Source organism: Diabrotica virgifera, chromosome 4 (assembly GCF_917563875.1).
Source record: "Diabrotica virgifera virgifera chromosome 4, PGI_DIABVI_V3a".
Lineage (NCBI taxonomy): Eukaryota > Metazoa > Arthropoda > Insecta > Coleoptera > Chrysomelidae > Diabrotica > Diabrotica virgifera.
In genome coordinates, this window is record NC_065446.1 from 236,021,578 (window position 1) to 236,040,129 (window position 18,552).

The 18,552-nt window shown below is 34.0% G+C and overlaps 1 protein-coding gene across 1 annotated transcript in view; it reads left to right on the forward strand.

The window, feature by feature from the left end:
* The window catches only part of LOC114338937 (uncharacterized), a 221,595-nt gene extending 206,313 nt beyond the window's left edge, over positions 1 to 15,282 (forward strand). Inside the window, exon 17 of the mRNA XM_050649499.1 lies at positions 14,538 to 15,282. Within this exon, the coding sequence (XP_050505456.1) occupies positions 14,538 to 15,094 (557 nt within the window). The 3' untranslated portion in view covers positions 15,095 to 15,282. The remainder of the gene's footprint in view (positions 1 to 14,537) is intronic.
* The last annotated feature ends 3,270 nt before the right edge of the window (positions 15,283 to 18,552 follow it).

The following is an 18,552-nucleotide window of genomic DNA, read 5'->3' on the forward strand; positions in this document are numbered from 1 at the left end:
AAGTGACTTATAATGAAAGGAATGTCAGCCCCTATTTTTTCTGCGAAAAAGTGATCGGAATCAACCCCCTAATCACCACCCTAATTAAAATTACTCACTATTTTATTTGGTCTTCTTTATCAATGTATTATTAATAGGTTCTAGAAGTTTGACCGCTTTAAAATGATTATTTAAAAAAAAAAGTGGAGTTAAAAGCGAATAACGCATTTTTGCAGTTTGGTAAAAAATGTCCTTTTCTTCAGAATAGAAAGATTAACATCAGAGAAACGAAAAAATGTTTCAATATAAAATTGTAGTCTATTTAACTTCCAAGAAAATGGATTGAAAATTTTTTTTCTATGGTAAAAATTGAGTGAGCTATTGACCATTAAAACTTGTAATAACATGCAAAAACCACCTTTAACAACCCTTTCAAAGTCACTTCTTTTTGAGTCTGAGGATTTTAAAAGGATTTAGTATTAATAGCCTTATAGATCTTGTAAAAACCTATGAAACTTGTGTTAGCAAGCTCTCTCTCTAAGATAAAAATAAAAAAGCTACGGTAAAAAATCAATATATTCTTTTGGAAAAAAAAAAGGATAAATCCAATTGGAAGCATAATAATGTAAGTTAGCGGTAATTTTAGCCATTGCCTTTATTCAGTCTTCTTTATTTATGTATTAATAATAGGTTCTAGAAGTTTGACTGGCTTAGAATGATTGGCTTTTAAAAAACCGGAGTTACAAGCGAATAACGAATTTTTGTAGTTATCAGAATTGTAATCAGAGATACAAATAAAAAAATATGAAAAAAAAAATTTAAGAAACGCTTTTCTTTAGTTACGAGTGACTAAAATTAAAAATATTATAAAAAAATCAACTAAAGAGCTAAAAAAAAAATTGAAAAAATCTAACACATCCGTCAGAGAAAAGCGTGGCGCGTGTTCATCGAATAAACTGTTTTCGCTCCACGCTTTTCTTTAACGAATGTGTTAGATTTTTTAAATTTTTTTATTTTTAGCTTTTTAGTTGATTTTTTTATAATATTTTTAATTTTAGTCACTCGTAACTTAAGAAAAGCGTTTCTTAAAAAATTTTTTTTTCATATTTTTTTATTTTTTCTTTTTAGTCTTACACTTTTCTAACATTAAAATATATCGTCATGTTTATTAAAATATGTATAAAACATATGATGTACTAACATGAAAAGTAGTCGGAATCGGCAAAAAATTTGAAAGTTTATTGTTTATTAATGAAGCATAACGTAAACAATTAACGTACAAAGAGAAAATATGGATTGTTCATATCATTAGCTATACAATCCGTAAAAGTTTCAAGTTTTTACATTGTAAAAAACAAGAGAATTTAAACGTTTTCCATTAAAATCTTTTTTTTTATTTAAACAATTAATAAACATGAAAAAAATTGTTTATGGACTATTCGTGTATTGTTCCCGTGAATGCATATGTCTGCAAATTTTCATTCATTTGAATTGAAGAAAAGGCATTCAAATTAACGTCCAAAGATTTGAAGCAAACTATTGAACTAAATAAAAGCGTAATAAAATGTTTAAATATGAAATTGTAGATTATTTAATTCCCAAGAACATGGTTTGAAAAAATTTTTTCTACGGCAAAAATGGAGTGAATCGTAAATGAGTATATCGAAAAACATTGCTTTTTTAGATAGGTATAAAACTAACACTTTCGATAGCGAATAAATCGAAAACTATTAACTTTATCAAAAAAATGTATAGAACAATGTTTGCTTAGAATGAACGTTTTTATCAACTTTTGCAGTGAAAATATAATAAAAAATTTCCACCCCCGAGATGGGGTGGCAACCACCCCCATGGTAAAAGGGGGTTTTACCATGGGGGTGATATATAGATTTTTATATATACCATCTTTCGGCATCATATAGATTTTGATCCTTGGACTATCCACTACTTATTCTCAAATTTTCAAGCAAATCGATGCATTCTGTAAAAATTGCGAGGTGAAAAGCTTCAGTTCCTGGATTAATAAAGAATGTTTATATTTTACTAGTAGACAATGCGAAAACGGCGGGTTCGAAGGGAAAAATATTCCCATGAGATTTTTTGCATAATCACATTCGTGAGACATCCCAGAATAAGGTTCAAGAAGTCGCCCATGTGAAAAGTTGGCCAATTTTTTTTTAACAATTTTTTTTTACTCAAATTGCAAGAATCAATATTTTTGGCCTGAACAATTTTTTCTTTAATTTTTTGGACCATTTTGGAAAAAAATGGTCTCTTATAATTTTCCTCTAAAGTTGATCGTTTTCGACTTATAAGCAATTTAAAATTGAAAAAAACGAAAAATGGCGATTCTCAAGGTTTAATAACTCGGTTAAAAGTTATTATTATGAAAGTCAATATATGACTAAATCAAAGTTTAAGCCCCCCTACAAGATCCTGAAGAAATTTTTATCATTGTTTTATTACTAAGCTGTTATTTTTAAGTAAAAGTAATAAGCGCCATGCACGTGTGCGGGGCTGTAAATGCTGAGTGCGAGAGAGAAGCCATTCCAGCAGTCCAATTGTGCATCTTACTTGCACTCACATTTACAGCAGCGTCAATACGATCTAACCACTCATTGTTTTTAATTAAAAACAACAGCTTATTAGTAAATTAATTACACAGATTTCTTCAGGATCATGTAGCGGCGACTTAAAACTTTGATTTAGTCACTTTCTGAGTTTCAAAATAATAATTTTTGACCCAGTTATTAAGTCTTAAAAATAGCCATTTTCGCGCTTTTCAAATTTTAACTTGCTTATAACTCGAAAAAGATCAACTTTACAGAAAAATTATAAGAGACCTTTTTTGTCCTGAATGGTCCAAAAATCCTAAAAAAAATTAATACGGGACAAAAACATTGATTTTTACAATTTGATTAAAAAAATTTTTGAAAAAAAATTGGCCCACTTTTCTCGTGGGCGACTTCTTGAACCCTATTCTGGGATGTCTCACGAATGTGATTATGCAAAAAATCTCATGGGAATATTTTTCCCAACGAACCCGCCGTTTCCGCCTTGTCTATAGAAGACCTTTCAAAGGAGGTATTAGCCCAATAAATGACCGTTTTGGAGTGTAATTTCCAGGGGCAACTCCGAATTGCATAAAAATTTGGATTTAGTTTCTACTTACCCTCCACTTCAAAGTGGAATTTGTGACGTTGGTTGCTTTTACTTGGGGGGTGACATTTACCCCTTCTCGGGGGGTGAAAAACGGGTGTTTAAAATAAGGCCGGAAATGGATAAATTGACTTATTTTAAGCACCTTTTGTTCTATAAAGTTTTTTACGTAAGTCAATACTTTTCGAGTTATTCGCGATTTAAAATGTTGATTTTTTGACAAAAAAACTACGTTTTCAGACCGTTTTTCCCAAATAACTCAAAAGTAAATATTTTATCGAAAAAAAAATTTTTAGCAAAAGTGTAGCCTATAAAAAAAACGAAAAAAATGGTGTACAAGTACAGTCTACAAATTGAGTAGAAGCAAAGTTGTAGCTCATGAAAAATACGTTCTTATTCGTCTAATTCCAAATCGAAAAATTCAACGCGAAATCACCGAAGAAAGAAGCGTTTTTAGGGAAAACCTTATTAACATTTTTAAAGTATCTAAAAAGCTTATTATTTGTTTTTACAAAAGTTTACAGCATCAAAAATAAACGAGTTACACTAAAAAAAAGTTGGCCCCTTTTTTTTGGTAAAAAAAATCGTGAAAACCTTCCTCTATTTAGCACCCTAAATGAAATTAATCGTTTGGCTTTACCATCTATTTTAACTGTATGTGTATTGTTTATATGATCCGTAAGTTTGATTGGTTTGAAGTTCTTATTTTTGAAAACATTTAGTTTTATATTAAAAAAAAATTACTAAAAATTTTTGAAAAATTTGATTTTTTCAAAATAACTTAAAAGTATTAGTGATAAGAAAAATCTTAAAGAGTACAAAAATGTAGGTTTTGCTATTATAAATATGCTAGTTTCATTTTGTTTCTCCGTAAGACAAAAATTGGTTAAGATATGGCTGTTCAAAACTTGCATACACTCGTGATTAGTTACCCATTCAAGCTTTCTCAATTATAACCCTTTCAAAAATAAACACTTTAAACCGGTGAGACTGATAGATCATATAAAATATGGATAGGTAAATAAATTGTTTGTAAAGTGGTAGCGATTAATTTCATTTGGAGAGCTAAACACGGCGAGATTTTCATGATTTTTTACAAAAAAAAAAAGAAGGCCAACGCTTATTTTGAGCGTAACTCGCTTATTTTTAATGCTAAAATTTTGTTAACAATTAAAACAAATCTTTTTAGAAAACACTTTAAAAAACTTTAAATGGGGTTTTCCCGAAAAGTGCTTAATTTTTCGGTGATTTCACCTTGAAATATTCGATTTGGAATTAGACGAATAAGAACGTATTTTTCATGAGCTACAACTTTGTTTTTATTTGATTGATAGACTTTACTGATACACCATTTTTTGGGTTTTTTATAAGCTAGACTTTTGCTAAGGATATTTTTTCGATAAAATATTTACTTTTCGAGTTATTTGCGAAAAACCGTCTGAAAAGGTAGTTTTTTTTTTGTCGAAAAATCAATATTTTCAATGGCAAATAACTCGAAAAGTATTGACTTACGTAAAAAACTCGATAGAAAAAAGTTGCTTAAAATCAGTCAATTTATCCATTTCCTGTCTTATCTTGAACTTATGTTTTTTCAACCCCGAGAAGGGGAACTGTCACCCCCCCCCCCCAAGTAAATGCAACCAACGGCACAATTTCAACTTTGAAGCAAGCAAGCAAGCATAGTGATTTAACCCAGCCTGAGAGACTTGCTCACCCCTAGAGAATGACATTCGGGTGATACAATTCATTGGGGCGAGGAGGATTAACTCCCGTAAGCAGGAATCACTCCACCCCGCTTCAATGCTCCAGACCATCCACTTACCCCCCGATAGCACTCTGATGCGCTATAGAGGCTCTCAATCAGCAAAGTGCTTATCATATGGGAGTCTTGGGTACACGGACTCCCATATGAAATCCTACCCCGATCAATGCAGGCCAGCGTGAGGCGCTCTATTCCCGCTATCTCTAGTGACTTATCTTCGATCTGTTTTGCTTGCTCGGGCGCCGAGTCCCCGCTCTGGGCTCTGTCCAGTTCGGCGACTCGGCGCTCGAGGATGTGGGCCCCTCATGCCCTCTTTTGGGTTTTGTTACTAATATTTTTTTTTTGTGGCTTTCGCCTATTGTTAATATTTTATTGATTTTTTTAGTGGCTGAAGCCGATTTGAAGTTTTTTGTATATTTTTTTGAGGGATGTCTGAAAATTATAAAAATCAACATTAATAAATATAATGAGATGCCAAAGGTGAGCAAGTTGTCTTCTTTTGATAGAGCTACGATTATCTAGCCTTTATTATATATTTACTAATATTTGTTGTTTGGGTCTCCTATGTTTCCATCTATGGTACACATCATACCTTAATATCTCTTGCAAGATCCGGTTTGGGTGGTCTTCTAGCTCAGCAAATTTTGTTCTGGCTTTTTCCTCCATAATATCCAGTACTCTTATTTGTTTTAGGTCTCTAAATAAGAACCGTTCGGCGACGTATCTGGGCACGTTTGCAGCTTCTCTGAGGCAGTTGTTGTGTGCCGCTTGTATCTTCTTTTTGTTACTTTGACTTATGTGACCCCATGCAAGAGATGCGTATGTAATTATTGGCAGTATAATGCTATTTATCAGTCTTAATTTTGTTTTCATAGCTAATTTGCTTCTTCTTCCTGTGAGTCCTCTTATTGCTGATCTGGCCGCTGCTGTTTTCTGGACTGTTGCGTTGACATGTGATGTGAATGTAAGACCTTGGTCCATTGTGACTCCTAAATATTTAACTTCGTTTTGCCATTCGATGGGTCTGTCTTGCAATGTTAGCTGTTCTTCTGGGTTATCTCTTCTCTTTTTGAAGATAACCGCTTGGGTCTTATCTGGATTTATTGCTATTTTCCATTGGATACTCCATTCTTCTATTGTATCCAATGCTGTCTGTAGATTTCTTACAGCTATATCTAGGTTCATGTGTTTTGCAGCAATTGCAGTGTCGTCTGCATAAAGGCTGATCAATGTTCCGGGTGTTCTTGGAACATCTGCTGTATATATGGTATACAGAAGGGGTGATAAAACTGCCCCCTGTGGTACTCCAGCTTCCGGCATTCCGTGTTCTGATAGAACTGGTCCTATCCGGACCCTGAACTTCCGGTCGCTTAGGTACGAGGAGATGAGTTTCGTCATGGCCCCGCTGTATCCATAATCTCTCATTTTGTATGTCAGTCCTTCATGCCACACTCTATCAAAGGCTTTGCTTACATCCAGAAAGGCTGCTCCCGTATATTGTTGGTCATTGAATCCAGCTACTATATATTCGGTAAGTCTTAATATTTGAAGTTCGCTGGAATGTTGAGCTCTGAATCCAAACTGTGATTCGGGGATTATGCCTAGCCTGTCTGTCTCTGATTGGAGCCTGGTTTGGATGACCAGTTCCACTATCTTACTGACTGCTGGAAGTAAGCTACAGTAGGAAAAATGAAAGAATACCCATGAACGAACATATAAAACACGCTGTATTTTCCTGTCACCGTGTCACACAAAAAATTGGCCAGCGCAAGTACATGTAATAATTATTGTTACATGTACTTGCACTGGACAATTTTCTTTGTGACACGGTGCCAGGAAAATACAGCGTATTTTATATGTTCGTTCATGGGTATTCTTTCATTTTTCCGACTGTAATCGGCCTGTAATTTTGAGGAAATATGTGGTTCTTTCCTGGCTTGGGTATCATAATTACATGGGCTTCCTTCCATCGATTTGGGAAGAGCCTGTATCTTAGTATTGCGTTTGTTATATTTGTCAAATACACAACTGCTTTCGAGGGAAGATACTTCAGAGCTCTGTTAGTGATTTCGTCTGGACCAGGTGCTTTCTTTGGTGAACTTTTTCGAATCAGTTCACTTATTTCTCTTGGTGATGTGGGATTTATTATTTCTTCTTGTTCTTCGGGCGTTTCTAGTTCTGTTTCTTCGACTTCTTCGATAAAGTCTATATCTTCGTCTTGGTGATAATTCAGTGTACACTCTCTTTCAAGTGTCCTTCTCATCACCTCGGCTTTATCTTCTTCTGTGTAGACGATCCCATTTTCTCCATGTAGTGGGGGAATGGGTTTTCTATCGTTTCTTAAAGTTCTTTGGAGCCTCCATATTTCTTGCATATTTTGGCTCCTTTCCTCCATTTCTTTTATGTAGTTTTCCCACTTTTGGCTTCTATGGTCTATTAGTGCCTGTTTGACTTGTCGATTCAGTCGATTTGCCCTATTTTTATCTTCCTGGTTTCTTGTTCTTCTGGCTCTCTTTTTGGCTCTGTTCTTTTCCCTTATCATTTCTTTTATTTCCTGATTTATGTCTCTAAATCTTCCCATATGAATTTCATATTCTTCTTCAGTAGTGCTATTTCTTAGTGCTTCTTTTATGATGTTTTCGAGCTCTAGGACTTTTTCCTCTATTTCTTGTGGATTGTCAATTGTAGGAATGTTTCCAATTCCTATGCTCACTAGGCGTTTGAAGTTAGACCACTTGGTTTTCTTTCTTTTCTTTGTTGTTCTGTTATCTTCTTCCCATGTACCTATTTCTATGAGTATGGGGTTGTGGTCTGCTGATCCTTCGTTTAAGGTTCGGATGTCTGTTTGTAGTCCTAGGCTTTTGGCCACTACTATATCTAAATGGGTTGGTAGAGCATTTCCAGGAAAGTATGTTGGTTCGATGGGCCCAATCACCATGGTGTCTTCGTTGTTCACTAGATAATTATTCAGTATTCTACCGTTTCTGTTTGTAGCTCTATCGTTCCAGTTAGGGGATCGGGCGTTTAGGTCTCCTATTATTATGGACGGTTCTTCGGCGTTCAGGAACGTATTCAGGTCGTCGTCGTTTAGAGGATCTGTTGGCCTTACATATGCTGAAGTGATCCTTATTTCACCTTGTCTCATCTGGACTTTTATTGTTGTTGCTTCCATAGTGTTTAGTGGTGGCGTATGTTGTAATGTATGATTTATTCCTTTTCTCACTAGGATAGCAGTTCCTCCTGAATTTGCTCTGTGGTCGTTCCTGTAGATGTCGTATCCTGGAAACTTGATATTGATGGTATGAGTTAGTTTAGTTTATTGCAATGCTACGACATCCATTTCATATCTATTTATTAATTCGTCCAGCACGTTTGTATTAGTTCTTATGCCGCCTGAATTCCAGGAGCCTATCTTCAGGTATCCCCTAGTTTCGTGCCTTAATTCAGTGCTATTTTTACATTTTTAATCGCTTCACTTACCGTTTTTATGACTAGCTCTTCTATCATCGTGGCCAGTCCTTTTTGTTGTTCTTTTGAAATTAATATGGTCGAATCTGTTGTTGGGTTTTGTGTTGGTTTGGTGATTTGGGCGTACGATTGCCCATTGTTTCTTTTAGGTTGTTGTGTTCTGTTTTCTATTGTTATTTGTCTGGGTCTTCCCCAGGCAGGTATCTTTGGGCATCCTCTATAACTTGCCGGGTGTTGCCCTTGGCAATTAGCACATTTTGCTTTTTGTTCTGCTGGAATTTGGCAGAATTTACTCTTGTGATTTTCTCCGCACTTTACGCACCTAGCGTCTTTGAAGCATGCATTTTGGGCGTGGTGGAAGCCCTGGCAATTAAAACATTGAGTTGGTCCGTTGCTCTTTCTTAGATCTTCTATTACTACTCTCATGTACATAAGGTTGGTAATTTTCTTGGCTTTGGGTACGTCTTCTTTTTCCACTGTAATTATAAACATTGGCAGAGATTTTTTGTCTGCCTTCCTAGACTTCATGTTTGTTACGTTAATTGTATTTATTTCATGTTTATTTAATAGTTCCGTTTGTATATCTATAGGTTTTGTATTTGAGGGAAGTCCTCTAATAACCATTTTAGGCTTGATATCTTCGTCTAATGGGAAGGCGATCCACTGAATTTTGATTTCTTTGTTATAATCTTCCAAGATATGGGTAAATTTTCTATAATCTTCAGGGCATTTTGTTTGAATGAGTGTTTCTCTTCCGTTTTTGGAGATTTTATTGTCTGTGTATATCTTTTGAGTTTCAGCAATTTTCAATATTGTTCCTGTTTCGTTTACTGTTTGTAGTTTTATGACGGGTGGTTTTGGTTTGGACCTGTTTATAGTGCTTTCTTGATTGTTTTGTTCGGTGATAAGGATATTATCAATTTCGCTTGTTTCCATTGTCTCTTCCCTGCCCTTATTCGGTAGGGAAGGAAATAGTTCTTGTACCTTAGATGTTGATGGCACGCTGTTGTCTTTTCCGACCTTTTTTGGCAGGGAAGGGAAATCTTCATTTGTTTTTGTTGTGGGTGTTATGGGTAAATTTTTTGTATTTGCGATGTTATTATTAGTATCTTCAATTTTTTTCTTTGGGATTGCTGTCATAGATTTTTTTTCATTTATTTGTATTTCGGTTGTCTGGTTTTCGTTTTTAAGTTCGTCGAATCTTTTATCTATAGTTTCGATTACTTTTTCTTGAGAGTTTATTATTGTATTTTGTAGTCCATTGATTTTTTCATTCAATTGATGGATTTGGTTTCTGAGATTTTTAATTTCTTCGTCCTTTTCTTTTAGTTGCTTTTTCATTTCAGCCACTGAATCTTCATCTTCCTGGCACTCATTCGGCCTTTGACGTTTTGCTGCCTTCTTATTTTTGTTTTTAGTTTTATTTTTCTCTACTATTTCTGATTCGTGTTCTGGTTCCATGTTGTTCTGTTTTTTCTTTTCCGCTATGGCCTTAGGTGTTTTAGAAACGCCGTTTAAGGCATTGCACGTTAAATTTTCATTATTTTGATCAATATCAATATCAGAATTATCAAACAGCGGAAGATTTGAGTAAATATTTGGACTTACCTCCATCGGTCCTCTTTATAATTGTTTTTTTTTAACTTACTTTTCTGCCCCACGAAATGTATACCTATTTTTGAGATATTCGATGTTGTACAAACTCGTCGGCAGCCTGTCTGATCCTTCAAAAAGGTTTAGAACTTCGAAATATTTAAAGTTTTGGAAAGAACTTTTTAAATACGTCTTTATACTTTGACAGTACTTTGACACTTTCTTCAACTTTGAAGTGGAGGGTAAGTAGAACCTAAATCCAAATTTTCATGCAATTCGGAGTTGCCCCTGAAAATTACACGGTATCGTCGAATTTCCCGTTCATTTACTGGGCTATATACCGTATACTTGGTTTTTATTGAAAACATTTTCTACAAATGTTTTTTACCTTCTTAATGAAAATAATATTGCGGCCTATAATAAGTCTTTAATTGCGGCCTACTTTCAGATTTCTTTTGGTAATAGTTTTTTTTTTCGTTTCTTACTCTGCCATCTGTATCGTTTCTAATCATTGGACTTCGGAACCGTATATTTTTCTTCGAAACAAAAAGGAAACAAGATGAATGGAAATCTATTTACTACTTTCGCATTTTTGCTACAGCAGCTTTATTGCAAAAGGAGCGTAATTAAAAATACTTTTTCTAAAAATAAATATCCAGTATACGAGAGTGATTCAAAAACTACTCGGCCCCAATCATTCCTGACATCTTTATAGACGAAATTATCGCTTTGTTACGCATATACTGCTTGGAAGATTTTTAAAATATTTACTGCTTAATGTGAACTACATATAGCTGTACCATTTAATGCAATTCATAAAAAGTGGCGTAAAAAATATAGTTTCGTGTGTAGCAATCCTTAAAAAAATACAATTAAGGAGACTGTGTTGATATATGGAACCAAAATACAAATTCTATAAAAGACACGTTTTATCACCATCATCATTGGTGGTGCTACAGCCTTAGCTAAGCCTTCGTCGATTTTGTTTATCACCAACCATTGCCAGTTTGCTGCGTCGATCTTCCTCGCGTGCTCGTCCACGTTATCTCTCCGTCTCAGTCTTGATCTACCTCTACCCCTATTACCTACTGATACCGCTAGTATTGGCGAGGAACCGCAAAGTGGGCGACGTCTGGTGTTGAATAATTTGAAAAGCATCAACTCTAGGAAAACATTGACTTTGTCATTAATTTGTTTAGATATTTTCGGTCAGTTTATGTTGTAATTAACAATGATTTCGACTTAACAAAACTATTGCAGTGTTCCTCAGTATTCATTCCTATTATACTCTACGTAATGACGTAAACTAACCAATGACAAATCACACATTTTGTTAATTTAACGTTTGTATTAATGTTTACCTCACTGCTCGAGGGTTGAAGTGTGTGTGTGTGTTCACAAAGAGGGGATGGCATTAGATAAACTTTTTGCCACAGATATGAGGGTTGAAGTGCCGGTGCAATTAGAAAAAACAAGAAGTGTCCTCCTCAAAATCAAAATTGACCTGTGTTTGTGGTGTGTTTGCATATTTTTTAATGTGTCTAGGTCGGTACCATTTTTGGTGCATTATCTTGTATAATAATTATACAAGACAAATGTTTTTAAATTCTTCTAAATACATAAATACATTGTTAATATTTTATATTATGCTTGTTTTATTTATATCATATTATATGAGGATAACAATTACCTGAATCATAAGTTAATTAAGGTCGAATTATTTACGTGAACCGAATACGTATCTTTCACGTGAAAACTATTATATACGTTCCCTAAAAAATACATTAATCAACACGTGTTTGCAACGTGAATTTCCCGAAATATTTTATTGATATTTAAGGTAAATAATACGTCTATTAAAGACGACTTATTCACGTAATTTAAAGACGTATTTTCAATGTGACATTCCAACGAAATTTTCACGTGAAATTCACGTAAGCAATTTACGTATATTGGTGACAAATGTACCCAAAATTCACGTCATTAACACGTCGTTCTGTTTGTCGGTGGGTCATGGAAGGTCATATAATGCTTTAGGGCAGATCCTTCAGGATTTCATTCATCCTTTAGTCGACATTTAAACGATTTTACCCGTGGTATTTTTAGTAGCCTAGCACGTAAAGTTTACAAGAACACTGATTATGCTCTTTCTAGAGCGAAAACTTTCTGTTGTATTTGTAGCCCTTTTTAGGGTTTTTTAAAACAAGTATAACTTTTATAAAAAAGATTTTTCATCCAATTTCTTTATAATTAATGGTATACAGCCAGCTATAGGAAATTTTTCCTTGTGAAAGTTAAAAAAGTTAAAATGTTGTATAATGGACTCCCCTCGTCCCGTAAATTGACTATTCCAGCTCGTTTGTGTTTACTGTAGAGAAAGAAGTAACACAACGCCAATATAGAAACTCCGCTTCAAAAATTAATATGCTTCATAATTGAGGCGCTCAGAGCAACAGTGGCCTAACCCACAAATTGAGCATTTTTAGATTAATATATCAATAAAATCAGCAACATTAAATCTTCGAATTGTCTACACAACCTACCTCTATATTTGGCTAAATGGCGCTACATAATATAGTCCAAGTAATGAAGCTTAAAATAGGACAAAACCTCGCAATTTTTACAGAATGGATCGATTTGTTTGAAAATTTGAAAATAAGTAGTGGATAGTCCAAGGATCAAAATCTATATCATGTCAAAAGGCGCTTTTACCATGGGGATGGTTGCCACCCCATGTCGTGGGTTGAAATTTTTAATTATATTTTAATCGCAAAAGTTGGTAAAAATGTTCATTGTAAGCAAAAAACGTTCTATATATTTTTTTGATAAAATTGATGGTTTTCGATTTATTCGCTAGCGAAAAAGTTAGTTTTATATCGAAAAAATAAATGTTTTTAATAAGTTTTCTTTTTTCAAAAGTTTTCTTTTTTAAAACGAAAAGTTTTCGTTTTATCAAAACAACTTCACTTTATCAACAAAAATGTACCTTTTGAAAAAATAGACAAAAACTTTTTTTTTATTTTCTTTAAGACCAATCATAATCAAGCTAACCTTTATTATATGTTGGCTCGTCTTCGTCAAATGCTAAATATTGTAGATTCAAAGTTAAAAGACGGGAAAACTATGCATTTTCCGAGGACAACTTGTTCAAAGTAATTTAAAGTACTTAAAAATATCTATCTCCAGAAATAATAAAAAAGTCTATAGCTCAAAAATTAAGTGACTTATCATGAAACTAATGTCAGTCCCTATTTTTTTCAGCTAAAAAGTGATCGCAGGCAACCTCCTAATCACCACTCTTAATTAAAATTAGTCATTAACCTTATTTGTTCTTTTTTATTTATGTATTATAAATAGGTTCTAGAAGTTTAACTGGCTTAGAATAATTATTAAAAAAAAATGGAGTTAAAAGCGAATAACGAATTTTTGTAGTTTGGAAAAATATGGCCTTTTCTTCAGAATAGCAAGATTAATATCAGAGATATGAAAAAATGTTTAAATATGAAATTGTAGCTAATTTAATTCCCAAGAAGATGATTTACTAAAATTATTTCTACGTCAAAAATTGAGTGAGCTATTGACAATTAAAACTTGTAATAACATGCAAAAAGCACCTTTACCAACCCTTTCAAAATTACCTCTTTTTGTGATTAAGGATTTTAAAAAAGATTTAATATGAATAAGCTTATAGATCGTGTAAAAACCTACAAAATTATTATTTTACCAAACTTTCTAAGATAAAAAAAAGTGACGGTTAAAAAATCAATACATTTTTTTGAAAAAAAAAAAGGAGAAATTCAGTTGGAAGCATAATAATGTAAGTTGGCAGTGTTTTCAGTGATTGGCCTTATTCATTCTTATTTATTTATGTATTATTAACAGATTCTAGAAGTTTGACTGCCTTAGAATGACCATTTTTTTTAAAACTGGAGTTAAAAGCGAATAACGAATTTTTGTAGTTTGGTAAACAATGCCATTTTCTTCAGAATAGAAAGATTAGCATCAGAGATACGAAAAAATGTTTCAATATAAAATTGTAGGTCATTTAATTCCCAAGAACCTGGGTGGAAAAAAATTTTTCGACTGCAAAAATTGAGTGAATCGTAAATGAGTATATCGAAAAACATTGATTTTTTCTCTACAAAACTAACACTTTCGATAGCGAATAAATCGAAAACTATTAATTTTATCAAAAAAATGTATAGAAAAATGTTTTGCTTAGAATGAATGTTTTTATTAACTTTTGGGGTCAAAATATAATAAAACATTTGGTAAAAGCGCCTTTCAGAATCATATAGATTTTGATCCTTGGACTATCCACTACTTATTCTCAAATTTTCAAGCAAATCGATCCATTCTGTAAAAATTGCGAGGTGAAAAGCTTCGGTTCCTGGCCTAATAATTTGTAGCTCCATCCCATAAACATAATGTAAATACGAAAGCAAAGATTGTATTTATCTCAAAACTTCATTTTTGGGGATAGTCCACTGTTGCCCTGAGCGCCTCAATTGACCTGCAGTTATATTACCCCGATTATTACAAAGACTTCATGAACTAACTGCATCTTTCTTTTCAGCTGCTACAATATGTTCGCCTGACATCTTAGCCAACAAAGTCTGCGTCGAACTGGACTTAGTAGCATCAAGTCTTCAACGACAGCCTAGTAGATCATCAAAAGTGTCCTCCACAGCGCCATCAATAAGTCCAGATGAAGCGATAGCCCAAATTTTGGACTACTCCAAAGACCCACCTCTATCTGTCCCACCAGCGGAAGGCTCATACAAGGAGCGTACTCAGCCAGACGGTCACGATGAGAGCATCATCTGTGAAAAAGCTCTTAGTACCGTGGAGGAGGTCAGCGAGACAGAGATGGATTCACCAGAAGTTAGTGAAAAACCATCTCCTGTGAACAGTGACATAAAAATTTTAGTGCAAAGTGCAAGTGTCTGTGAATCCGTGAAAAGTGATAATCTGGATGGTATGTTGGATAGCATTAGCCAGGATCTGGATTACTTGTTAAACAAAAGTGACGAAGTGGCGATTACAACTTTAAAAAGGGGGTCCAAGAGTCATGCTAGTACTAAAGATACTAGTGAATTGCCGGAAAGTGTAACTATTAGGAGTAAGTGTTAAGAGTTTTTTAATTATAAAAAATGTGAGCTTATTCCATATAAAGAAAACGCACTTTGATATAATACTTAATGTTGTTTACTTTTCATTAAATTAATTTAATCTATGAGGCCGACCAATACTCAATAAAAATTGTTAATTTTCGTAACCTTTTAGAAGACATTTTGGGTTGTTAATAGAAATTGTACATGTCACTCATCAGTCATCTGCTCTCCAATATCTTTTCGATTACTTCGTCCCATGTATGTGTTCGTCTTCCTCTTCACACTGGTATTTTATCTTTCTTTCGGTGTAAGTGACCTCACCAACTCAGCTGTCACTGCTCTAGAAACTACAATCATCATTCTCTTTGCCTTATCCCTATGCGGGGTCGGCTTCCCTAATTGCATTTCTCCATACAATTCTACCTTGAGTCATATCAATATTAATCCCCTTTACCAACATGTCCTGCCTAATCGTCTCCACCCACGTCTTCTTTGGTCTTCCTCTCCTACTCCTTCCAGGAATCTGCACTTCAGCAATTCTTCGTATTGGGTGATTAGCGTCTCGACGTTGAATATGACCAAACCATCTCAACCTATGCTCTCTCATTTTGGCATCAATTGGTGCCACACCTAGACTTCCCCTAATATACTCATTTTTAATTTTATCCTTTTTTATCACTCCACTCATCCATCTAAGTATTCTCATTTCCGCCACATGCATTCGTTGTTCCTCTTTCTTTTTCACTGCCCAACATTCAGTTCCGTACATCATAGCCGGTCTTATGGCTGTTTTATAAAATTTACCCTTCAACTGCCTTATAATGAAAATTGCATCTGTTGTTGATCTGCCCTGCATAAAGCCAAACTGATTCTCGGATATTTCGATCTCTTCACGTATCCGTCTATCAATTACTCTTTCCCATATTTTCATGGTGTGGCTAAGCAGTTTTATAGCCCTGTTGTATATCTCCCTTGTTTTTGTATACAGGTACTAGTATACTGCTTCTCCATTCGTCTGGCATTTGTTCAACTTCCATAATTCTATTAAATAAATCTGCTAGCCACCTTGTTCCTGTCTCTCCCAATGCTCTCCATACTTTCCCAGGAATATGATCTGGTCCTACCGCTTTTCCTTTCTTTATTTTTTGAAGCGCTTGAGCCACTTCCTCGTTTGATATTTTGGTGACCATTGCTGCTACTGTCTCGGTTGACTCTACAGGCTGTCTGTCAAATTCTTCATTTAATAAGCTGTCAAAGTACTTTCTCCATCTCTTTTTGACATCCTTTTCGTGAACTAGTATTTTATTATTTTCATCTCGGATACATCTAATCTGATTAAAATCTTTTGCTTTCTTTGCTTTCTGTTTGGCTATTTTATATCTTCGTTTCGCCTTCCCTGGTATCAAGTTGATCGTATAGGCTTGAATACGCTTCTGCTTTGGCTTTTGCTACTGCTACTTTCGCTTCCTTTTTCGCCACCATATAGTTTTGAAGATCTGTGTCGTATCTGGTTTCTTGCCACTTTTTATATAATGTTCGCTTCTCTTTTATATTTCCTTGTACTTCGTTTGACCACCACCAAGTCTCTTTATCCTCAAACTTTTTTCCTGACGTTTTCCGAAGTATTTCAATAGCAGTCTCTCTAATAATTTTGGCCATTTTTCTCCAAATTGTGTTAGAGCTTGCTTTTGTGTTCCAACATATTTTTTCTACTATTATTTCCCTGAATAGACCTTCTTTCTCATCTTTTAGCATCCACCACTTGATTTTTGTGGTCCTCTCCGATATTTTTGTTTAGTTTTGCTTTTTACTTCGATGTCCAGAACCAGCAGCTTATGTTGTTGGCTGACTGTCTCACTAAATATTACCTTGCAGTCCTTGCATTCACGTATGTCTTCTTTCATTATCATGAAGTAGTCTATTTGGGATTGATGTTATCCACTTTTGTAGGTAATAAATTGAGTTTCTCTCTTTTTAAAGAATGTGTTAACAATCGCCATATGCAATGTTGTTGTTACTTCAAGCATGTCATCCCCAGCTTCATTTCTAGTTCTAAAGCCAAATCCGCCATGTGCTCTAGAAACTACAATGCAAATTGTATTTTCAGTTTCGTTCATTATATCTGTTTTTGGTACTATCGAGTGGGGTTTTCGCTAACATTTCAAAACAAAAAGATCATTTTCTCCAAAATAACGTATAACAGATAAAATATTAATTACAGTATATTTAAAAACAAAATACATTACATAATTTTAATATTTGACATTTCAGCTCCTTTGAGAAATGTACCTAATTTAGTCGAATTAAATGGGCATTATCATTCTGCTAAAAGAATAAGGGGTCGTTTTGCATGTGAAAACACAAAAAATTCTGAATTAACTCACAGTTGACCTGAATTTTTTACCAAACAAAATTTAATGCATACCAAATGTATTTTTTTTTTAAAGATAAAGTTTTCAATCCTAATAGCAACATTAATAATATTGAAAAATATTAAAAATATTACTAAAAGATTTTTAAATTGAAAACTTATTGGTCCATTTCCCTGGTGACACCTCTAAGGCTTCTACAATATGCAAGCCAGATGGATGGAATAGGAGTCGAAAATCGTCGGTTCAGAGTGCTGGACTGCGCTCCGTACTCTAAGTGAAAAATTATATTGTTTTGCCTTCGAATTGTAACTGAATAAAAACGGTATACATTTTTATTTTTATTAGTATTACTCCTATAGAGTAATCAGGTTCATTTTCCGTTGGAACTTTACCAAGCTGCAGACGGGGGTTGTGAATTGCATAGTGTAGAATTCCTTCCCTTCTGTCTTCACTGCAGCATCCATCTGGCTTGCATATTGTAGAAGCCTTGGAGGTGTCACCAGGGAAATGGACCAATAAGTTTTTAATTTAAAAATCTTTTAGTAATATTTTTAATATTTTTTAATATTATTAATGTTGCTATTAGGATTGAAAACTTTATCTTTCAATTGCCAGATGACGCTAGTCACCTAATCCATACACGTCAGTTGCAATGTGGGGATAAGCTTTCATGGTTGGTTACTTCTAGTATGGAGTAGCATGCCTACGCGTCTCCGAAGATGACTCCGATTGGAGTCGAAAATCGTCGGTTCAGAGTGCTGGACTGCGCTTCGTACTCTAAGTGAAAAATTAGATTGTTTTGCATTCGCATTGCAACTGAATAAAAATGGTATACATTTTTATTTTTATTTGTAATTTTTTTTATTGCATATTGGCTACTTTTTTAAATTGAGCATATTATTTTAAAACTGCGTTCAATTTGTTTTTCACAATTAAATGCCTAAACAAAAAGCAATATATTTTATTCTGTTATATTTAACATTGGCATGGATAGCTCAAATTAAAACAAACATTGTAGGTATTATATTAATTCTGAAAACTGCATTCTCTTTATATATATTTAGATTTATATGTAGGATAATTTATATATACAAAACATGGGTTT